Source organism: Bison bison, unplaced genomic scaffold (assembly GCF_000754665.1).
Source record: "Bison bison bison isolate TAMUID 2011002044 unplaced genomic scaffold, Bison_UMD1.0 scf7180017864163, whole genome shotgun sequence".
NCBI classification, from domain to species: domain Eukaryota; kingdom Metazoa; phylum Chordata; class Mammalia; order Artiodactyla; family Bovidae; genus Bison; species Bison bison.
Window position 1 is genome coordinate 7,510,065 of NW_011494735.1, and position 25,063 is coordinate 7,535,127.

The 25,063-nt window shown below is 38.2% G+C and overlaps 1 protein-coding gene across 1 annotated transcript in view; it reads right to left on the reverse strand.

The window, feature by feature from the left end:
* HMGA2 (high mobility group AT-hook 2) overlaps nucleotides 1-25,063 on the reverse strand; it is a 143,879-nt gene that overhangs the window by 118,282 nt on the left and 534 nt on the right. Inside the window, exons 2-3 of the mRNA XM_010841628.1 lie at nucleotides 22,610-22,696; nucleotides 12,217-12,267 (exon numbers count right to left, since the gene is read on the reverse strand). Of these exons, the coding sequence (XP_010839930.1) occupies nucleotides 12,217-12,267; nucleotides 22,610-22,696 (138 nt within the window). The remainder of the gene's footprint in view (nucleotides 1-12,216; nucleotides 12,268-22,609; nucleotides 22,697-25,063) is intronic.

Below are 25,063 nucleotides of genomic sequence, written 5' to 3' on the forward strand. Positions count from 1 at the left end.
TTCTTACAAAACAATCCTAGGGGATGAGAACTATTATTAACCTCTGTTTTGCACCCAGGGAGACTGGGTTGGTGACAATGAGCAACTTGCCCTGATAAGCTGATAAGGGAACCAGGCAGTCTGAGCTCTTAATCACTTTGCTGAATTCCTTCCTATGTCCTAGGTGCTGAGGGTAAAAAGATAACTACAATGTGCTCGCTACCCTCCCAGAGCTAATTTTTAAATACAAATGGTAGCACGATTCTGAAACATTAAAATATATAATCAAGTGTTTTACCACCTAGTGATCTTTAAATTATTTGATAAATATAAATTAAATTCTTTTTGCAAGAACAAAGAGAGAAAACTAGATGAATGTATGCTAGAATGACAGCTCAAGAGGATTACTCTGGTCTTTCTGTTTCCCTTTCTCCTTTTCTTTTCGGAGCCTGTATCTGACTATTTAATACCTATCTTTTTATTGTTGTTGTTTAGTTTCTAAGTCGTGTCTGACTTTTTTGCGACCCCATGGACTGAAGCCTGCCAGGCTACTCTGTCCATGGGATTTCCCAGGCAAGAATATTGAAGTGGGCTGTCATTTTCTTTTCCAGGGAATCCTCCCAACCCACAGACTGAACCCGAGTCTCCTTGCAATAGCACGTGAATTCTTTACCACTGAGCCACCAGGGAAGCCCACCTAATTATTTTAAGTCTAACTTAACTACATATAGGCTTCTCAGCTATTAGCTTCTCAGCTAATCCCACTCCAGTATTCTTTCCGGGAAAATCCCATGGACAGAGGAGCCTGGAGACTACAGTTCAAGGGGTCGTAAAGAGTCAGACATGACTGAGCACACATGTAACTAAATATAATTGAACTATTTTAATAAATCATACATCTGATATTAGCCTGGATATGTGCTGTGGTGATAATGAGAATATAACTCTGAGCCCACCAGTACAACTAATTCACAAATTATATATATATATATATATAAATATATACTTTGAATTTAACTATATATATATATATAGTTAAATTCAAAGCAACATAATCACTTCTATGGAAGGTCTCTTTAATTCGAAAGAGCTCAAAATATTTGAAATCTGGGCTTTCATTTACCCGCACGACATCTGAAGCACAGAGCAGTGATCTAATGAGCTGGCATCAGGTTTCCTATTTGGTTGCGAGCACCCCAAAGGCAGCCTCCACCAATTTTGTTGGCCTCTACATTCCCAGGACCTAGCACAAGCCCTGATCCATAATATTGCCAGAAGACTTTGTTAGACAAACGGAAAGTCATAAAGTCAACAGGTCTCAGAACTGAAGCCCTAGAGTTTAAATGGTCAAGCCAAGAAAGACAAAAGCAAACAAACAAGTGAACCAAAGTGCTTAAGTTTCTTCTCTATTCACACTGTTTGTCTTACATGCTGAGCCTTCTGCACAATATTATGTTCAAAGAGACACTCGAAGTGCATTTTTTGGCTTAATACAGTGAAACCACAGCACAATGTGACGACACGGCTTCCCCTGGTCATAGAGGTAGGGTGAGCTCTATGATCTTCTACCACCCCAACAGGGTGCCTGCTGCTTCATAAGGTAGTCTCCATTTGCCAGAATTTAAACAACTGTCATTTCCCAACCTGCCTCTAATCCAAGAGTGCACTCAGCAGGTGGTGCTAGTCGTGAAGAACCTGCCTGCCAATGCAAGAGACGTAACAGACACAGGTTCGATTCCTGAGTCGGGAAGATCCCCTGGAGAAGGAAATGGCAACCCACTCCAGTATTCTTGTCTGAGAAACCCCATGGAGAGAGGAGCCTGGCGGGATTCAGTCCATACGGTCGCAAAATCCAAGAGCAGACAGTGCAATTCCTCTGTCTTTGAACAGGGACAAAGCCTTGCTAAACCAAGCCTGATCTGCAGCCACTCATCAGTACTAAGGAAAAACAAAAAAGAGACTTCACTTCCAACAGCATTCTGAAAAAGATATTTTACTTCAAAAATTATAAGAACGAAAATTACAAAGTTTTATAAATGTATTATAAGAATGAATAATGAATAAAAAATAAATTTCAATGTCATAGCTGCACTGAATTTACCCCTGAGGACAGGGTTTGGGGGTGGCTTGGATGTATCAAATCGACAGGTAATCTGAAAACCCTATGTCTGTCATTACTCCCAGCCTCCTTCCCTCCAAGCCTTTTACCAGAGTTGAACCCTGTTTCCAGGCCTGCCCTGCATCTGGTGGAGGCGCTAATGAGCAGTGAAATGGCCAAAGGGCAGGCAGCAGAGGGGAGCAGGAAAAACACCACAAAAAAGGGAACAGGAGGCTGAACCTTCTACAAAATCAACAGTCAGTCCCTGGATAATAGTGCTGGTAGTAGTAATAAAGGTTTTTATATTTTGCAACTCAAAATGCTTGACAGTCATTAATTATGGATAGACCATTCCTAGTTAAATGGGAGAAAAAGGATTGAGTACATTGAGCAACCTGCCCAAAGGTACATAGCTCATGAAAACCATCTTTACCTATGTCCAGAAAAGAAACAGTAGGTTTGATTAAATACCACTAGATTGACATTTTGCCAAAAATAGTGAAATATTTGTGTCAAGTATGGAAGAGTTTAGAATCAAGAACTCCTTGGTTAAAAAAAAAAAAAACCAACCCTGAAAAACAGATTCCACTCTTTAACAGAGAACAAAAACATTCTCTTGACATATGGAGTAATATTTTTACCTATATCTTACCTTGTTGAAAATATATATATGGCATATTAGTGTCATTTATACATGACAGGAGGGTTTCCAGTGTTTTAGAAATATTTACTGCCATCCATAAAAACTCAGATTTGGGGAAACATAAGTAAATAAGTGTATGATAGTAGAGATAAAGTCTTTAATACATTTACTGTCATATAAAATGATCACTGAATTTCATAGCACCTGCCATTTAATTAGAGTGAAACTGAGATAACTACCTTGGCCAAGATTTCACTGATCTGATTATTTGGGTGGAGAAATAGGACATTTATTTTAACTGCCTCCTGTCTATAATCTGCCACTCAGCCACAAGTGGATAACATATTCTTCCTGGATCATAGTTTAATAAAACCGCAAGGCCGCTGTGGTAGAATCATTTGAGCAGTGGACCCAAAGGTCAATGTCTGAATAATCCTGAATGGTCAGCAGCTGGTAGAAGCCAGTCATGCCAAAATGAACTGGATGACCAAGAAGAGCTAGTTATCAATCTCTTTGTTAAAAATATCATTAACTGAAAAATTAAGAACAGGACTTCAGTACTGAAACAAGCAAAAAAGAGACTGGATCAGAATACTAATGATCAAATCCAATTCTTCCATTCTGAGCATGATTTATTTATTAGTGTTTTCATTATTTAATCTTGTAATTTAAAATAAGCATTTTAGGGAATTTTGCAATAAGTTATTTAAAAAGAAAGTTAATTTAAATCACTTTGCCCCCACAGAGTTCTGTTATGGTTTGCCAAAAAAAACTAAACTCCAATTTTATTACAAAATACTGCAAAGAAGGTAGTTTCAGAAAATATAGTTTACCAATACTGAACACCTTATAAGCATCAGAAAATTTGTATTATAATTATTGAGCATATGTCAAAAACTCATGTGTTTTAGAGGAAGCATCTCTAGGTTTTTAAAGCATGTTGTTTTTACATGTTCAAATGAAAAATGGTTTTATCTTCACGTACTCCATTAATAGATGGTTTTTGATGTTCTATCAAAGTCATTTCTTTCCCTCAGTAAAATGTTACAATTATTTGCAATATGCATTATTGGATATTTCTTTCTAATCATAGAAGAAATATTTTCAGTTTAAACAAGCAAGTATTAAATTACAAGTGGCTAAAAGTTTAAAAAAAGTAAGAAACATCTGGAGGGAAAAAATAATGGAAATGAAAACCCAATGTTTTCAACAGTAGATTTTCAGGTTCTTCAATACATCAATGCTTGGAATATTTAGAAGAAACCCAAAGAGTTTCAATCAGTCTAGTTGTAATAGGTTTTACTCTGATTTAGTTCCTCCCACTTGATTTTAAAATCATAATTTAAGTTTCTAGATTTCTACAAACTCAGAAAAACAAAAGCTCTTGCCACCTATCTAGAATGTTTGACTAACAAATGAAATTACATCACTTTCTCGTGATTACAAGTTCTTTTATAAAAGAAAGACAACTGTCTCTCAAAAGAGACGGAATGGAAATGCATATTTTTAAATCAACATACCGCACACCCCATTACCAAAAGAAGAGAATCAGCAATCTGAGAAAACAGCTGGGGTTTGTTAGTAACTTTCTAGTGACCAATTGAAGTTAAGCTTCAGCATCTGGTACTTGGGTCAATTTCTAGGTCAATTTCAGTATCTCCAGAATGATTTTTTTTTCCCTTTACAAACCATTAATTCATATTGGGGAGTATTTCCCTCCCGTTGTTAATTTCCTTTCTCATAAAGATACTCTGAAAACAAAACACCTAAAAACATCCCTGGTTCCCACTGATTTATTCTTTATTATTTTGTCCTTGCTTCTTTTCCTCCAGAAGCACTAGCTGCTTCACAAAGCAACATCTGGATGGAGCATTTCATACACAAGGTTAACATCTTTATTATTGCCATGTATTCTTGAGCCTTAGCTCCACTCTCTAAAACTTTTGCCAAATATTTTCCATCAGTAAATCAATTGTGTGATGGGCTCCTTTCTAAGGCCAAAATGAAGAAATACAAATAAACACGAAATGCCTAGTTTCACCTGGCAAAAGGATTGACTAACAGATACCTAAATAGGTTCTAAGAAGCCAGAACAGCTCTGCATGTGCCTATTGAGGCAAACAGCAGAAATTCTACTTTCTGAATTGATGAACAACATATGACATCAAACCTCTAGATTAGCAGGCTTATAAGCTGCAATTTAAATTATTTTCCCTAACTATAAGTAGATTTAAAATGTAATTTAGTATTATTTATAAGCTATTCTTAAACTTGATGATATTCAGCAGCTATATTAAAGACACCACAAAGGGTCCCTGGTGAGTTTGATACATAATTGTCACCTCAGTCCATGTGTAACTATAGGCAGCTATAAGTAATTAGGGTTTAGGCTGTCTGTAATATCTACATGAAAATGTAGAGTGGAATTAATTATAATGTTGAACATTTATTGAGTACTTACTATATGCCAGACCTTCTATTAAGCCCTTTACATCAAGACCCTATTTAATCCTCACACAACTCTGTAAGAAATGTACCACTCTTGCAATCTTTTTAAAGAGGAGGAAACTGGACCTTTCAAACTGAAAACAGAACTACTATATGACCCAGCAATCCCACTCCTGGGTATTTTTCAAAAATATAAAAAATAAATGAAAACACTAATTCAAAAAGATACATGTACCCCAATGTTCACAGCAGCATTATTTATAATAGTCAAGATACGGAAGCAACCTAAGTGCCCATCAACAGACAAATGGATTAAGATGTGTGATATATATAAAATGATGGAATATTACTCAGCCCTAAAATAGAAAATTTTGCAGGTTATTGCATTAAGTGGAATAGGGAAAGAGACAAAAGACAAACACTGTATGATATCACTTACACGTGGAATCTAAAAAATAAAACTAGTGATTGTAACAAAAAAGAATTAGACCAATACACATAGAGAATAGGGGCTCCTAGTGGGGAGAAGGTATGCGGGAGGGGCAAGAGAAAGGTAGGTGATTAAGAGGTACAAAATACTGTGACTAAAACAACCTACAGAGATAGACAGTACAACATAGGGAATACAGCCAATATTTTATGATAACTGTAAGTGAAATATAATCTTTAAAAATTGTGAATCAGCATGTTATATACCTGAAACAATGACCTAAAATTAAATAATCTTTTAAATTAGAAGATTAGTTAATCACATATTTAAAATAATCTTTAAAGTGTTTTTTAAAAGGTCATGTAATTTGCTCCAAATTCCAGTGAATCAAGTGATGGACCAGAATTTGAACCCAAGCCACCTGAACCCAAATCCTGAGCTCCTGGCTCAAGAGACCAGTAGAAAAGTCAGGTCCCACTTCTCTCTCCTTCCTTTACCTCTCACTTCCTCCATACCCAAAAGATGTGAAAGTCCAAAACAGCTCATCAGAATAATGGATCTGAAATCTGATTCAAACTTACAAAAAAAAAAAAGAAGGCAAAGGGGAATAAAATAACAGAATAAGTGAGCTTAAACAAAGTCTAGCTAGTTGTCACTGGATTAGTCAACACTCCAGCCCCTAAAGAGCCAAGATTGGCACAAATTCTGCTTCTACAGCCACGTACTTTCGGTTAATCGACTTTGGAGTAACCTACCAAGTACTGATTCCAATCATATTGGATGAGAGGGTTACACTGTACATATCTTCTTCCAGGCCTGTTACAGGACACTATAAAATGTACAAGATTTCTTTTTAAAAGCAAAAGAACTTTTAAAACAAAACAAATGAGGAGAATAAAAGGGGAGCAATTTGTCTTTTAGGTCCTGTACCTAGTAAATCCTGTCAGTTCAAAAACATAGCTCTAATACAGGGAAATCAGTGAATGACACTGTTGGAAAAAATTGAGCTTACTATAAAGTACAAGGCTTATTTCCTATGGAAAATGCAATAATTTATTTCTTTAGTACAAGCTCTCCAGTAAAGAATGCCCTTGAACTCAATGCCTTGCTGTGACCGGCCATGCACACTCTACCCAACAGAATATATATGAGCAAAGAGGAAACACGCTGTCAAGAAAAAAAAATACACAATTTCCTTCTATTTCCTTTTCTAAGTAGAACAACTCTTCTTTGGGGAACAAATCAGGGTCTTGTAACAATTCACTACACAATATTTTCCATTCTCACAGCCAGTAAAAATCAGAAACCAGGAAGGGTCAATGAGGATGGCCCAATTATTCCCAGAAAGGCAGGGGCTTTTGTGGTGGGCACTTCACATGGGCTCCTTATCCAGCCTGAATATCAGGTGCCTGGAATCCAGATCTCCCTCAAATAAGCAAGAATCCATTGAGAAAATAAAAACATGTAGGTCCTTTAATTATTATATATTTTATTCCAGCTTGGCTGAAACACTGGCTGTGTGAGAATGAGTAGTGGGAAATAAAGGCATAAAGGGAGGTGGGTATAGACTGTGGGGACTTCAAAGAGCTAGGGAAGGTTGTAATCAGTTCAGTGGCCAGCTCTGGATCCAGGGGGAGTTTCCATGAAGATCAGTGATGTGAGTATACCCTATGCAGGTTAACTGGAAAACACAGGAGAGCCGAAGGTAGAAAAGGTAGGAAGGCCACTTAAGAGGCAGGATATGGAACTTAAGAGTCCATCGACAGATGAGTGCCTGAAGGAGACGTGGTAGACACAGACAATGGAATATTATTCAGCCAGAGAAAGAAGTCCTGCTATCTCTATGGATGGACCTTGAATACATTAATGCTAAGTGAAGAAAGTCTGATATTGTTTGTGTGGAATCCAAAAATGCTAAATTTATCAAAGGCAGCAGAACAGTGGTTGCCAGGGGCTGGGAGAAGGTACAGGGGTAATGAGGAAATATTGGTCAAAGGGTGCAAACATCCAGTAATAAGTTCAGGAGATCTAGCGTTGTGATTGGAGTTCACAGTACAGTATTATGGGCTTCCCTGGTGGCTCAATGAGAAAGAACCCACCTGCTAATGCAGGAGATGCTGGTTCGACCCCTGGGTTGGGAAGATCCCCTGGAGAAGGAAATGGCAACCCACTCCAGTATTCTTGCCTGGAGAATCCCCATGGACAGAGGAGCCTGGAGGGCTACTGTCCATGAGGTGAGAAAAGAGTCAGATAAGACTGAGCAACTAAATAACAACAATGACAATATAGTATTATATACTTGAAAGTTGCTAAGAGAATAGATCTTAGACGTTCTTACCACAAAAAAAGAAATGGTAATTATGTAAGAGGATGGAGGTGTTAACTAATGCCACTGGGGTAATTATTTTGCAAAAGATAAGTCAAATTAACATGCTGTATTCCTTAAACTTACAAAAGGTCAAGTGTCAATTGTTGTTGTTCAGTTGCTCAGTCTTGTCTGACTCTTTGCTACCCCATAAACAGCAGCACACCAGGCTTGCTTCCCTGTCCTGTACATATTTTATTCCATAAAATATGTTTTGTTTATTCCTGTACCATATTTTATATATCTCTTGGAGTCTGCTCAAACTCATGTCCATTGAGTCTGTGATGCCATCCAAATATCTCATAATCCTCTGTGGTCCCCTTTTCCTCCTGCCTTCAATCTCTCCCAGCATCAGGGTCTTTTCTAATGAGTTACCTCTTTGCATCAGGTGGCCAAAGTATTGGAGATTCAGCTTTAGCACCAGTCCTTCCAATAAATATTCAGGGTTGATTTCACTTAGGATTGACTGGTTTGATCTCCTTTCTGTCCATAGGATTCTCAAGAGTCTTTTCCAGCACCACAGTTTGAAAGCATCAATTATATCTAAATAAAGCTGGGTTAGGGCTTTATTTAGATAGAAGTTTGTTGTATTTGCTTACAATGCATTTCATTTCGGGAGAAGGCAATGGCAACCCACTCCAGTGCTCTTGCCTGGAAAGTCCCATGGACGGAGGAGCCTGGTGGGCTGCCGCCTATGGGGTCGCACAGAGTCATACACGACTGAAGTGACTTAGCAGCAGCAGCATTTCATTTCATTTTAGCAACATTAATCTCATTATTTCAAACAACTTATCTATTTCCTATCTTGTTGCCTATAAGAAAGTTTATACAGGTTTTCCTTATTGATGAGTTCAATCGGATATATTCCATTGATGCCATTTTAGTTCTGATGCTTAGAAAAAGGAGAAACCTATATTCTCCTTGCTATAGCCAAGGCATCTTTTTGAAACACAATCTGGTCATTTCACCTCCATGAGCAAAATCATTCAAGCAAATAAATAAAATGTATATGATTTTTTAAACCCTTCCTTAACTTGGTGAGCAAAGTTTCCATCTACCTGTCCAGTCTCATCTCCCACCTGCACCCTTTGATCCCGCTGACCCAGTCACACTGGCTTTTCACCCCTATTCAATGTATTCCCTCCAGCCACAGGGCCTTTGCAAGTATTACTTCTTTTGTCTAAGGTATATTTCAGCTGGTTAGTCACTACAGATCCCCAAGACCACAGCCAAGGATCACCTCAGAAAAGTGTTTACTGGTCTCCCTGATAGCGATCACATCGTCACTGCAAGCCCTGAGAGCACCCTTCTTGCTCCTTCCCAGCACTGAACACAGATGGGAAAGTTACAGTTGTGTGCATAACTTTTCAACTAATCACATCTTCCTCCATCAGGGACAGAGTCTGTTGTTCTTACCATTGCATCCCCTGGAAGAAAGTCAGTGAATACTTGTTGAATGAAAGAAAAAATAAAAAATAAAACAGCAGATCTATATTTGATATGTATGCCAACACCAGCTTACTCAATAGTGTGCTCACTAGTGTAATGGAATAGCACTTTTTGACATCTAGGTAAAAAAAGGCTTGGGATTTCCTGGGTGGTCTGGTGGTAAAGACTTTGCCTTCCAATGCAGGGGGTGTGGGTTCGATCCCTAGATGGGAAACTAAGATCCCACATGCCTTGTGGCCAAAAAACCAAAACTTAAAAACAGAAGCAATATTGTTACAAATTCAGTAAGACTCTAAAAATGGTCCATATCCAAAAAAAAAAAAAAAATCTTAAAAGGAAAAAAGAGGCCTTGCTTGCAGCTTTCTCCTCACTGGGGAGAACATGGAAGGCTAGAGTGCATGCTAGAAGATTGACTACCTACCCTGAGACCACCAAGGTGCAAAGGCTATGTGTGTGGATGCTCCAGAGGACACTCTCAGACGCATCCAGACTTTAAGCCAATCCTGCAAAAGCACCAGCCCTGTGAGTGAAGATACTTCCAGATTCTGCCCCAAGCATGAAAGGTACCCCCGCCTGCCCCACACACACATCCAGAGTCTCTTGAATCCTCCCAGCTGAAGCCCCAGACATCCTGAATTAGAAACAAGCCTTTCTGTTTCTGTTGTGCCCTATCCATATTCCTGACACAAAGAATCCATGAGAGTTTTGTTTTTTTTCCTTTCTACATTATTAAGTTTTGGGGTGGTTGATGAAACAGTAATAGGTAACTGGAACCATATGTCTAACAAGAGAGGTAATAAACCCACTGGTTATGGAGCCCACACCTGGAATATGATACTAAGTTCTGGGTGACATATTACAAGAGACAAAGAAAACAAGCACACTCAGAGGAGAATAAGAATGTTTCTTTATGGGGAAGAGCTAAAAGGTTTAGAGATATTCAAACCAGGAAAGAGAACAAAGAGTATATATGTTAATTGTCTTCAACTATCTGAGGAGCTATCACAAGTAAAAGTAACAACAATTACTCTGTATATTCCTAGGAGGGAGGCCTAGCAACAGTGAATGGAAGTTACGGGAGTCAGATGGAAGTATTTTCTAATGTCCAGAGCTTTCCAGGAAAGAAGAGGCAGCCTTAAGAGGACATGAGTTTCTTAACATAAAAAGTAATCAAGCAGAGTCTAGATGATCACCACCTGGTGGGTTGGTTTGGAGAGAATTCATAGCTGGACCAGAAGGTTTTGAATGAAATGCTCTTACTTTAAGTCTACCCTGCAACACTGAGATGTTTTTAATCTAAAGATCATCCCCATTTCCTTGTGCTAAGAAATCTAATCCTAATACATGTTGAGCAGAGGGGAAAAAAATACAAGAAGATGAATAAACTGAATGAAAGGCAATACCAAAGTATAAATAGAAAGGGATGCAGAATTCTTGATGGGAGAGGAATGGCAAACTAATAGGAAAATGCAATCCAGCAGAGCAGCAAAGGAACTTTGGAAAAAGATGAAGCATGAAGACGGAACCACAGAAGAGAGAAAAGGAAGGCTAAAGATCCCATCATAGATGATCCTGGGTAGGGAAGATGCCTTAATCTTTCTTGAGAAATGGTTTTATTCATTTTGAGACTTGTCTCCTCTGTCACTGGGAAAGACAGACCAGAAGAGCATGGTAATGTAGCAGTATAAACAACAAGTTTCAAGTGGTAAAATTAGCAAAGCCATCCCATGTGGCTTAACCAGTAAAGAATCTGCCTGCTAATGCAGGAGACACGATTTCAACCCCTGGATCAAGAACAGAGTTGTCATTTAGAATGACATCACTCCAAACGAGGGCTTCCCTGGTGGCTCAACAGTAAAGAATGCAGGAGACCTGGGTTCTATCTAAAATCCCATGAACAGAGGAGCCTGGTGAGTTATAGTCCATGGAGTCGCAAAGCATTGAACACAGCTTAGCGACTGAGCATGCACTTTCAGCAACCAGTGAATTTCTGACCTCAGAAAGAGTCAGGATCTGTGTGCCTATGCAGTCAAGTAAGCTTGCATGGAAGCCACTGTCAGTATGTAAAAATGACCACTAAGGGAAGCAAGAAAATCTGGAGATTAAAACCTGGTTTCCTAACAAAGGCAATGTGAAAAGGAAAACACAAACCACCTAGAAAATGAGATATGTCCAAAGCCAAGTCATCCAGGAAATAGTAACAATAAGAAATGAAAAGAAAGAGGTAAAAAGTTATCTCAGACACACATTTCATCTGAATTTTATCACCATTTGTAATCAACTTCCAACATTTCATAATACCCTTTAACCTTAGTTACTCAACCGACGGAACAAGTCATCTCATTGTTACGCATTTGAAGGAAGAGTGGAGACTCTTTTCATGTTGATAAGAGGTAGAAAAAGGAGACACTCCCAGGAAAGAAAAGTGTTTTGAGTAAACTCCTGGAGCCTGAGGGTAAGGAATGGTGGTAATCTGCCTTAACCCTTTCAAAGATTCATCAAACCAGAAGTTAGAAATTAATGTAATTGATAAAATGAAATTTACTGTACAATGCAGGGAGCTCAAATCTGGTGCTCTGTGATAACCTAGAGGGGTGGGATGGGGTGGGAGGTGGGAGGGAGCTTCAGGAGGGAGGGAACATGTATATAGATAAGGTTGATTCATGTTATGGTAGAAATCAACACAATATTATAAAGCAATTATCCTCCAATTGAAAATAAATAAATTAACAACAACAACAACAACAAAAACCCAGAAATTTTTCATTACAAAAAAAGGACACGAATTTTATCTTATTACTCACCCATTTCCTAGGTCTGCCTCTTGGCCGTTTTTCTCCAGTGGCTTCTGCTTTCTGCAAAATGAAAAAGGAAGTCATATCGTTTCCTACCTGACATTTCTTGTAAGTGCTGCACCAAGGACCCATTCCAAGTAAGAATGTTCTGGTTTGCAGATGAGGAATTGACATTGCTTTAACAACCTCAGTCTTCCTGAAGGCTCATCTTCTTCATTTTTCATTCCATGATGCAAAGAGAGATCTAGGCAACCCTCACCCTAATAGACTCTCCTGGAATGATCTCTGAAATGCATGAAAATGCTTTTAAAAGGCCATTTTGCAGTAGTTTCCTGGTGGTCTAGTGGTTGGGACTCCAGGCTTTCACTGCCTGGGCCTGGGTTCAATCCCTGGTAAGACACAACAAGAGATCAAGAGAACAAGGATGGAACAAGACAGAGAGCCCATAAGTTGCATGGTGCAGGCCCCCCCCCAAAAAGCCATTTTATCCTTATTTCTGACTGTAATAAAAACAGGAATTCCCATATATCCATAATTATGTAAAGTAAGATTTTTAAAAAATGTTTCTTAAATGATTTTCTTTCCATAGCCAAACTAAAATTATGAAAATTAGCACTATATATTACTGCACAATTTACAAAGTGCACTGTTAATCAAAAGCAAATCTAAATGTGAGTGAAAATATATAGGCTTCCAAATCAAAGAAACAAATATTAGCACACCTCTACATAGTTCATTTCCTATTCTTTGCCTCAAACAATCACCTATCAGTTCACCCAAAGCCGAGAAAGCAAAATAAGCTGGCAGAAATCATCAATGTTTATCTCTGAGATAGAAACTAGGGATGCTAAAAATAATAATTAATAAAGAATGTATATTATTAACAATTTCATACTCAACATAGACCTGACATGAATATATTTCTAACTCCCTTGAGAGTTTGTTTCATTGCTTTGCTTCACAGAAGATTTTTCTGGTATCACAGCTATTTCTTCCCTTTGAGTAAGATTTTAATACCATAAAGTAATTTCTCTGTTTATCACCCCCTACTGTAATCCCCAAATTCACCAACACACACCATCATACACTCCTATAAAAATACGTTTACAATTTTCATTTCCAGAGCAAAAAAAACTTAGTACATACTCTTCTGTGTATGAGAATCTTCTCAAGGCTCTATAAACACCAAAATACAGGGAACCTGAGCCAGGATAACTTGTTTTACATTTTACTTCTGTCACCTGCGTCAGCAGACAGTGTATTTGGTACAATGATACTACAATTTCCTATTGTATAGTATCTGTCTACACTGTCGGATGACTCTTTCTCTCTTCAATCAGCCTGGTAAAAACAGATGGAGGTAGATGATAGATACAAAGATCCACAGATACATAGGCAAAGTAAGACTTCTACATCACAAGATTTTTCACCAAATCGTCTTGACCTGGCATTAATCTAACAGGTTCCGTGAATTATCCAAAACTTCGTCTGATTATAATGCTAGTGCATATTTATCAAGTATTTTAAGTACCCTAGGCACTGGGCCAAGTCATTCGCATGTGTTACTTTAATCTTTACAACAGCTGTGTAGGCAGCTATTGTTATTTTTCTTATTTTGCAATAAGCAATTAAGTCTTAAATAGACAAGGTGAATAACCCAGTTTGCACACGAAGCAGATTTGAACCCAGTTCTGCTGGACTCTGAAGTCCAGACTCTTATTCTCCTAACAATGCTACCTTCCTTTAGCATTCATATATTCGCTACTATAAAAAGACATCTTAGTTAACTGCAATTATCACTGATTCAGCTCCAGCTAAGCATCAGATTTGGGCACTCTGAATCTCAGTAGTAGGGGTTACTACTTTGAATGGTTCCACAAAGGAATCATTTCTTCTCAGGGATTGGTAGCCTTGTCTTAACCTTCAGTCAGAAGGGCATGAGTTAAGTGAAAACTAGAAGTGCCCAGCAAATCACATCTTCTTTCTGAGTGTTGTCTCCGAGAGAGAGAGAGGAACACAGACCACGCTCTGGAAAGCTAAGGCTCAAATCTCTGCTCTGCCATGTTGGCTTTACGACTTTGGGCAGGTCCCTGAAAACCTTAATTTGGGTTCAGGTGTGAAATGGAGATAATGCCTCCAGTGAGAAGTGATGTGGCCGCCATAAAGGAGGTGTTCAATAAATGTTCTTTCACTTCTAATGCAATCGAACTCTTAAAGGGAAAGTTTCCCTTCAAGTTAGTCCAATCTCATAGAAGGTTCAGTCAACGCAAATATTCCATTACACCCATCTGTCACCTTAAGAATGAAGCTTTTAAGAAACCCTCTGGTTGGTACATTGTGAGTTATAGGAGTACAAAATTCCCTAATACAGAAGCAGTGTCTGATTTAATCTTTAGGAGTGACTGTAAGATTGCACAGTTTACTCAGTAGTAAATTATACAAACACGGAAGATAGAAATCCTTTTTAATGGGCCTGGGGATGGTAGGTGTGGTTGAGAACAGGAGTCTGCTTGAGATCTTAAAGGCTAATGGCACGTCTATGCTAGGTTTTTCTGTATGGTGGTTATGCTCCCAGATCCATGATGTGATCGGGTGTACCTAAAATCTGTTGAAGAGGGCTGTTTTCTAAAAGAGGGTTGTTTCACTACATTTCAGAGTTAGAGAAAGCAAATCTCTCATAGAGCGAGAAAGCCCAGCAAAGGAGAAGACTTTAAACCGAGCTTCCCATTTACAAAAAGTCTCTTCAAAAATAAAATTTGCACCATTAACTGAAGGGCAAAGTATCCTGATTATCACTTGAACTTGTTAAAAGTGAACTTGCTCCTTGGTCTTGGGGCCAGTATTACATGTAAGCTGAAACCCTCTTCTGAGACGACATCTAGAAGAAGCACATTAGCTGTGCTGTGTGGCGGCAATCTGGGAGGTTTTCATTGTTCCTTAAAACCCACATTATTTAATCATTCTGATCAAACTTCACAAAGCCTGTAAAACCAGTTAGGATTTTCATTTGTAAACCAGCATAGATCCAGGAATTTTACATATTGGAAAACACTGGCTTTAACATTTTTTTTCCTGTGTTTAATGCTCTTCAGGATATTATTTTTCAATAGAAAACAAACAAAACATTTCAGAGGCCTGTTTTGTTTTTAATATAACAACATATGCAATACTGTGGAAGCGTATATTTGGTTTTCCTTTGCCAGACTGGAATTTGGTTCCACGCTACAAACCCATGTATAATTCAGACAATAACTTACTCTAAATACTTAACTGCTTATCTCAGGGTGGGTGAGTAGGGAAAGACGGTGGGAATTCTGCATTTGTAAGAACTGAATTTCAGACTATTATCAGCACCGTTACATTAACATTTGCAACTGTCATTATTTTAGAAACGTTATTCGGTCTTGACTTGTCTTCATTCATATTTTTGCCTTTTTAAAGAAATTCAGATTCAGAACTGTAGATTCATGAGGGTTGGGAAGAATTTTAAGTAGGAAATGTAATTATTTCTGCCCCTAAGAAGTTCTGGTACTCCAGGCTCTTAAATGTATTAGCACTAAAAAATTAATTAAGAAAGGAAACTCATCTAGCAAATAGAACTCTTGAACTTGGAAAGGGTTATAGCATTAGTGTCTGGTGCATAAGATGTGCTCACTCCATATTTATTGCATGAAGGAAGGACGGAAAGTCACTCTGGTATTTATATCACCTGTGTGTCGTTTCCCTCTTGCCATCAGAATTCTACAGCTTGGGAGGGCTTTAGAAGACATTTCATCCAGCCCCTTCATTTAACAAACAAAAAAACTTCTGGCTGTGCCATGATCTTCAAAGGTACAGCCTTCTGGTTTACTTGGGGGCCAGAAATTTGTGAGGATGGGTTGCAGTGGGCCCACACTTCCAATCCCTTTATAAGCTTGTATAGAACTGCCCAGCAAAGGTTTCTCAAAACCTAACTTCCAACCTATGTTTCTGGTTATTGGAGAAAACATAATCTACCTTGTAGCAAATATTTCACAAGGTATTTGACAGCACATAATATGGAACGATCCTAAGTTTTAAGAACTGGATTTGAACTCAAATCCAGATGCTCCCATTTAGGACAGCTGAACGTTAGACATGTCACAGTCCACGTCTCTGAATCAGTTTTCTCATTTGTGGAATGAAGACCACAAAGCCTCCATCAGAAGATTAACAGAGCTAAGGTACATGTAAGGTAAGGCTGATAGAAGTTAAAGCACTAGGCAGAAAAGTGTGAGCTGCTCAGTCGTGTCCAACGCTGCGACCCTGTGGACTGTAGCTGCCAGGCTCCTCTATCATGGGATTCTCCAGGCAAGAATACTAGAGTAGGTAAACCAGTGTAATTTCTTAATTCCCTCCATATTTTAAAATGTTACTCTTAAAAAAAATACCTCCCTGGGACTTCCCTGGGGGTCCAGTTTTAAGACCCTGTGCTCTAACTGCAGGGAGCACAGGTTCAATTTTTGGTGAGAAGCTAAGATCAAGATCTCACACACCCAAATGAAAGGCCAAAAAGTAGAAAACAACAACAACAACAAAAAACCACCCTCCCAATTCTGTAAGTTTTCAAAGAAATGAGTGATTTTCTGAGCATTGTCTTACTTATGTAGGGCAGCTATTACTAACCCCCCAACCTGGCGATTAAGCAATCTATCCATGTGTTTAAGTGGTGGAATTGAGACCTCATCTGATTTTAAGGCAATAAAAGGTCTGTTCTTCTGGGAGACAGTCCCATATAAAGTAGCCATGGGGAAATGTAGGGCTTTCCTGGTGGCTCAGATGGTAAAGAATCTGTCTGCAATGCAGGAGGACCCAGGTTTGATCCCTGGGGGAAATTATATTAAAAAAAAACAAACTTCCAGGGTGAAAATCAAATGAGTAGTTAAGACTAAAATATTTCTGAGTTTCCTATAAAGACATAGGCAAAAGCTGAGACTGGGAACCAAGAGCAATATCTACTTCTGACTTCTGGGTCAAATTTAGATAGCTATTAATCTTTTTGTTATTCTAAATGCTCACAGCATACTGTGATAAATGCATGGAAGTCAAAATGCCCCTACTCTAAATCAGTCAGCGAGTCTACACACAAACACACAAAAGAGCCAGAGAAACGATCAGCTTAGTGGTACCCTGCTTTGTTTTCATGTATTTTTACAAATATATGTATATATGACTAAGACCGACAGACTTAAGAGCAAATGGAGCCACCTAAAAAAGTATAGAAAGTCACATTTATTTCTTTTCGTAGTTCTTTCAAAAACACAGTGTAAATCAATGTGCTGTGGTAATCAAAATCCACTGAACTGACTGTCACACTAAATGATAAGTAATTCTCACTTAACTTTTATGCTAATCTAGTTTCGATGAGTTTCCAAACTGTACGTGCAACCATTTTCAGTCTTTAAAAAAAATTACAATCTTTCCATCAGGACATATTTTCGAAGAGGAAATAAAAGTGAATTCTATCATCCATTGTAGTTCATGCTCATTTTCCCCAAGGAAGTCCTTGTTGTCAACTCCCATGTCATTATTTACACATGCCTGTCTTCACTTATACAAATACAAAATTAAAGCCAAGGCCAAAATGACAGGAAAAGCTATTTTCAAAGTTTAGGATTCTCCTCTTTAAATGGTTCTTTCTTCCTCTTTTGTAATCAGAGAAATCAATAGCAACGATATGAGAGTTCACAGGGGTGACCTTCCAAGCAAACTGTTCCCTACGTTATCCTGGACAAAAAAAAATGGCTGTGACTGCTCCTTGCTGAATCAATTAGAAGATGCCATTCAGCAATGTTCAGTAGATTAAAGCAATATTGAATAATAAAGCAGCAGCCTAAAATGGAATCTGTTCTCCATTTACCTTTTTCTCCTGGTTGGCAGAACAAAAACTCAAGAGCTGAAAATTTCAGAATTAAGGATAGTAAAATTCATTGTTCTACCCTTGTGCCAAACTATATGGTTCCCAAGTGAGTTCTGGAAACAGCAGAAATTCAGGTAACAAGATAAGATAGGTCTGAATGATTTAACTAACATAAAATGTTCTTCAGCACCCATCTAGTCTTTAAAAAGAACTGAAAAGGAAACAGAATACCAATCTGGAGTGTTCTCTTGAGCAAAATGATCTGTTGAGACCTTGAGATAAAAATGAGCCAGAGTTGGAGGTCAGTCAAAGTAATGAGAGGCTTTCGATGAAAAAGTTCAGAATGATAACTGCCAAAGAAAGAGATTTCTGGGTCCCCTAAAGTAAAGGGACTTCAGAAAATAACTCAAATGCATTTCAATCTTCCATATTTGGATCATAATCTACGATGACTCAAAGGCATTGTGAAAGAGAATTTACTGATACATTAAGGCTCCGTCCTCTCTGGCAAAGTGAAGTGAAAAAAAAGGAGGCAACTGTTTAGGTAGAACAGCCTAAAATACCAATATAATGGAGAAACAACTGGGCTTTATGTAACTCCACCTGACTGGACTCATCTGTATCCTTGAGCCCTGAGTCCCAGTGGAAATTGCTTGCCTATAAAAACACAAAGGAGTTCAAACTAAGTCATATTAGTAACATAGAAGCTATAAGCTGGAATTGTACCACAACTTCCAATACAATCTTTCCCTGACTTACCTATAATGATGCTTTTGGTTCCTGTCTTCAGTTGGACCTACTATATCCTGCAAAAAAATCATGCCCTCACTCAGCATCTGTGCTTGAACATTTGTCTGAAATGATGAGGAAACCCCATTCTTTCCTCCTAAAATATCTGTGCATAGTGTTATTAATCATTTGTGAAAAATCAACCACTTTTCGAGGAAGGAACATGATTAGAAAAGGAACAATTTCTTTATTTCTTTACAGTATCCAATTCATATCAGGTTTTCTTTGTATAGGCAAATGGAAAATATAAATCAAGTGTTTGTCTGAATACATTATTTGAAGTACACTTTACCTAAAGCCTATTTTTATTTTGTGCCTTTTCTCTTTACTACACCTAAAGTCCAAAGGAAGTTTAGGAACGTCTATGTTATGAAGGAAGGCTATCTCACACCTGAGATCTATTTTATGTGCAGTTCTTTCAATTAAATTTAATTCAATCCCAGAATTTTTTTTTTCCTAAAAGTACCTGAAAGACAATTGGCTTGAGACTTACAGATGACTTTGACTTCTAAGAAACCCTGCCAGTGTTCTTTTATGATTAAAAAGCCACAACAAAAACCCTAAAGATTATATCTTTCTACTTTCCAAACATGAGAAATATGAAAATACAAAATATTTTCATCCAGCACAAACAGGAGAGGAAAACAAAATAAAACAAAAAGGAAATTAAGAGGCAACTGGTCACAGGTATATCTCAAACACACACATAAATAAAAAGGTCAAGACACACACATATGCATACTCAACATGAATAAATTATTTATTCAGGAAAACATTAACTTCTGATCTTTTATTAAGATAACAATATGACTCTGGTTCAGGGATGAATTTTGAGCACTCAGACTGGTGCTCTTGGGAATAACTAGAATTTCTACATAATGGTTATCCATGAGAACTTGTCATAATGGACTAGAAGCAAAGTCAAGAATAGTTACATTCTCTTCCAAAAGTTCCAAGCATAACAAATTGTGTTTTCATAAATGTTTGTTTTTTGTATTACACAAATCAATTTTATATTGAATGTGGCCTGAAATTAAAGTGATAGCTAATTTAGTAGTCCTCCATTTGGTCTTTCAACTTTCCACACGCATTGTCAAGTTTCACATTGCTAATTTTCCAACAAGCAGTTTTGTTTTCAAATGCCCCAAGGCCAGTTACTGAGTCCAAACACTTACTTTTCTTTGTAAGTAAAGAAATTTTGAGCAGCAAGAAGATTTAAACATACAGCATCATCAGGATCCCATGTACATTGCATCTTCTCTAATTTTAGAGCTCTGTTCTCTTATATACTTACCAGTTTTTGTTATATATTTTCCATTATGATGAGCTTTGGTTTGCAGGAGAATTCCCAATTTATTAATCACAGAAGACTTCTCATCCCTACCCTGGTCAGTCTAGCAGGGTATGTTTATCTTACATGATATGAACAATGTAACTTTTTCAAAAAAAATTGCTTTTCAAAGTCCTAACAAAAATATGCTTTGTTAGAATACAATATATGTTTGACAAAAAATATGTTTGATAATCATGTTTATATAAGGTAAAAGCAAACTCAATAAATACTGATCTGAAACTGAAAATACCTTAAGTTTACTCATGCCATGAATAATTCATCAATGTCATTCATTATTTTGTGAAGTATTATCTTTTCCAAATGAAGCGTAATTTATAAAACTGAAGAACTATAACAGTCATGTTCTGAGCAAAAATATTTATCCAGTTTTATTAGAAAGGGAACTTTTATAACAGAAGTGTGTGAAATAATTTTGTCTGGAAGAATGGAAGATTTCAGAGAAAACTTTGCTTGGGAAAAAGAAAGCCTACTTCTCGTTTGGAAGTTGTAATGTTATGTGCACACACATGAAGAATTATCAGAAAGATGAGCAGCCTAAGGGTCATTTATAAACACCTATCACCAAAGTAACTAAAAATAAGTTACACCTTACTTGGGAAGAGACCAACTTTCTGTTATTTTGCTTTAAGTGGTAAATTAGGTACAAGCCTCATCTTTCCTTTTGTCAACATAAGATTTTGTTAGTGGCAAACTTTTCAAAATGAAGAAAAGGTGATAGAAGCATATCTTGAACTCATTCAGAAAATGTAATACAGTTAAATCTGAGAGATAATTTTCCCTCTTTTGTATTAAATTTTAAATAATTTATGATGAGATTTACAGATTTTTTTTCCTGGCAAATGTTATAATGATGCTTTTCAGGGCAATTACATCATAGTTTAAATGTCTGTCAGCTAGCTACCAAGATATTCCTTTGGCATTTCATTAGAGTCAAATTAAGATAAAATTAACTTCCGCAACAACAACAAAAAAACTTCTTTGGTAAATTAGCCCTTTTTATTTAATTTAATAAAGCAGGTTAAAAAAAAAAAGGTATTCATGTTAGTAATACCAGATTACATATTGTCATTTTTAAATGACAAGATAATTTAGAACTACTTCAAAGTGTATTGATTAAATATAAGTATGATTAAATCTTCACTCTGAGAAGCAATTACATTTAAGTATATTAGAAATCTGCTCTTTCAGCTCTGTTCAAGACTTAAAACAGACAAGAACTCACAGTTGCTCCCTAAATAACTTTATATGTATCCCTGGTTGCTATGGTAGTTTACAACACTGAAAACTATCAAATATAATATGGTTAGTGCTCACAGTCATAGAGAAAACCACACAAAACATTAATTCCCCAAAGATGAGCATATAGTTATTCTTAACAAACACTGTACATAGTATACTCAAATCTACTGTAAAGATACATCAAAATTGACTTCTGAATTTTGAACCTTTGTTTTTAACGAGTATACAAACCTACAAATAAAATACAGAAACGTTTTTCTGATTTATTTGTAAAGCTTAAAAACTGTGATTTTTGTCTTCACCTTCACTTCTCTGTGTATGCACTGATCCTGAGATATTTCTTCTTTGCGAGTTCAAATACCATCAAACATGAAGTTTTTAAACTGCAATTTAAAATTTATAAAGAAAAACACTGGAAGTTACACTTGGTTGGGTTCTATTCTGCCCCAAAATGTACAATAAATGAGTCAAACATTTGTTTTAAAACTTTCTCATTGTCCTATTCAGAACATTTCTGTATCACCTGAGATGGAAAGGCTTTTGAGAGACGATGATGTATTATATTGCAGGTTGATGGCAAACAAGCAAAATACTTTATCAGCACATTTAAAGCTGTAAAATTCGTGAATTTTCCCCCCAGAATCCTATAATTGAATTTACTTCTAATTATCACCTATTTGGCAAAGTCCTTAACTTGAAGAGTGGGATTTGGTTTTCCAGTAATCATGTAAATAAGCACAAAGTAAATTAATCTTTATTTTTTTTTAAGGAAATTGCAAAAACTTCACTGCCAAACAAAATCTATTCTTTTTTTTTTTTAACTATTTCACAACTGGTGCAAATCTTTTTTTTTTTTGGTGCAAATCTTATTTGTTTATTCTCTACTCGCTTACCTCCCCCCAATTCCCATCTCTGCTTTAAGTTTCTTATTATTTGGTGATTGTTTGAAAACAACCCCAAGCAGCTTCATGAACTTTTTATTCTAAGTATATGCTTGGAAATCTCACCAATAGTAAATGTAGGAAATGAGTCTTGGGTTACCCACTTGGGAGAAATCCTTAGGTGTGGATCTAGAATGGGAAAATTACAGGGAGGTTCCTGTGGGTGTTGAGAAAGTTGGGAAGACTTAAGAAATCTCTCACCTTTTGAGCTGCTTTGGAGGGACTCTTGTTTTTGCTGCCTTTGGGTCTTCCCCTTGGTCTCTTAGGAGAGGGCTCACCGGTTGGCTCCTAGTTTCGAGGGAAAAAAAAATTCTGTTGTGGCAAGAATGTCTGAAAGAAATTGACCCTGACTCTATAGATACATTTTCTGCCTGTGCTGCTCAACAGAACCGTTGGAACACATTCAGTTCAAGCACAAATGGATGATGCTGGTACAGAGTTTACAGAAAGGGGAAATAACTAGACTTTTAATCCAGGGATTAAAAGAGGAAATTCTATTTTGCATATGAAAACTAGATTCTATTTCAACCAGAGAAAGGTAACAAAGGCTGACAAGGTTGCATGTTCCAGAAAGAAAGTTATATATCCTTAAAGTGCAAAATACGCAAGGTTGTGTATTTGGCAACTGAGAGAAATAATAAGCATTGTACACAAATACTACTCTCCACTGTACTACCATTTAAACAACAGAAATATGAAGCTAACATCATAAATATTTCAACAATCTCCCATATTGAAAAGGTGGCTTTTGATCATTCTGTATATCTGCATTGTAAGTCAATTATGACTCAATCAACACATTGAGTAAAATATTGGAACAATTATCCAACTTCTTCAACTTAAAATAACTCCATTCTTCCTAAAATTTCCAAATAATTAGGGTAACTCCGTTGTGGAAGGCTTTGCTTGAATTATCTAGATAATTGCTTCAATTCTTCACTTCCCTTTGGAGATGCAGGCATGGTCTCCAGTCTACATTTAAATATTTTTTGATAAAAATAAGCACTTTTTCCAAAACTTTCTTTTGGGAAAACCCTTATGGGGGTGGACCGAAGGAAACTAAAAGGGGTAGAGGTGGGGCGGGTGGTAGTGAGAAGGAATGCAAGAGTCTGGGATGGAGAAATTGAAACTATCAATAGGTTTAGCAAAACTTTAAATGGCTTCTATGCCAAGTAGTAAATACTCAAGTGGTTAAGAGAATGCGATGATTAATATTCCAGATCCTAAATATTTATCCAGTGAATCATCAATTTACATTTCATTCAGATTCAGTGATTAAATGAGACTAATTAGCTTAAAATGCATTAAAGTCTTCAATGAAAATTCGCATTCTATTTAGACAATCTGGGAAAGGTTTCCTGCAAGCTTCTGTGGGACCACTAGCGCCAGTGGGCACATCCGGAGAAACATCGGAGACACATTTTTCTTTCTTTGTGAACTCTGCCTTAACTCAAAGGTAAAACCTTCAATCACCTCCAGACCCCGCTGCAATTTTATTTGGATTATTTTTCGGAGGTGGGGGGCAATTAGCAGAGTTTGAGAAAGCTGGGTGGCGGGTGGGAAACAAGGGCGGGGGGAAGGGCAGTGACTTCCTGGGAGGTGTAAAACAGGATCCTAACGCGGTGTAAAGTGTCGCTCGGGCAGAGCGGGAAAACTCTGGGGCCTCTAGATTGGCTTGTTTCCTTTGATGATTTCAAAAAGGTACAACAAACGCAATGGCAAGCAAACATTGTTCGGTTTCCCCACCTTGCTCTAGGTAGCTTTGGGACTCCAGGATTATTTTCTACTCGGCCTATTTGCCCTGAAAGAAGCGCTTTAAAGCTAAAGAACGCAGAAGTAGTTTTAAAGCCCGCGGAAGCGGAGTTTAAATGTTCTCAATAGACAAGTCCCGCTCGAGCCCTACCCGCGAAGGCTTGGAAATTGCCGCGAACAAAACCCCTCCGCCCTGGGCGCTGCGCGCAGCTCTGCAAGCGCCTGCTGCACGCTTAATTGGTTGCATCCGCAGACAAAACCCTCCACTCGGCGGGGTCCCGGGCGCCCCTCGATCGTCCCCTCCCAGACCCCAGCCACTCGTTCTGGAAGGGTACATTTAATGTCTGTAGTGCTGAGGCGCGGGATCCGGAGGCAAAAGGGGGACTGGGCGCCTGGCGAGGAAGTGACCCTAGCTACCGTGCACCCTCTTGGACACTACTTTCCACTGCGCCCTTAGCCAAACTAGTTAATCTTGTCCCGTGGGGACGCAGGATCTCCTGCAGCCCCTTTCCTGGGACACCCTCAGCAGCGGCGGCCGCAAATCGGACGCCGCGCCGCATTTAAAGAGCCGTAACAGAACCGGGCGGGCCCACGAGTTCTTTGTCGGGAGGGCGCGAGTCTCAGGCCACCGAGAACTTGGGGAGGGCGCCAAGGGGGCGGCTGCGGCGCGCCAGTTCCCGGCCAGCGAGCAGCCCGGGTTGGCGGGAGAAAGAGCCTCCGGGTCCCCAAGACTTCAGCCCCTCCAACTCTGAACCGCCAGAGGACCCCTGCCTCCTGGGCCACTGTGAAGCGACTAGGAAAGTGCTTGTCGAGTCCCGGTTTGTCGGACCCGGCCGTTTCCCGTCACCAGGAGACAACGCGCCACTCGGGCCGGGCACAATAGCGAAAGTCCGAGGACGCTTC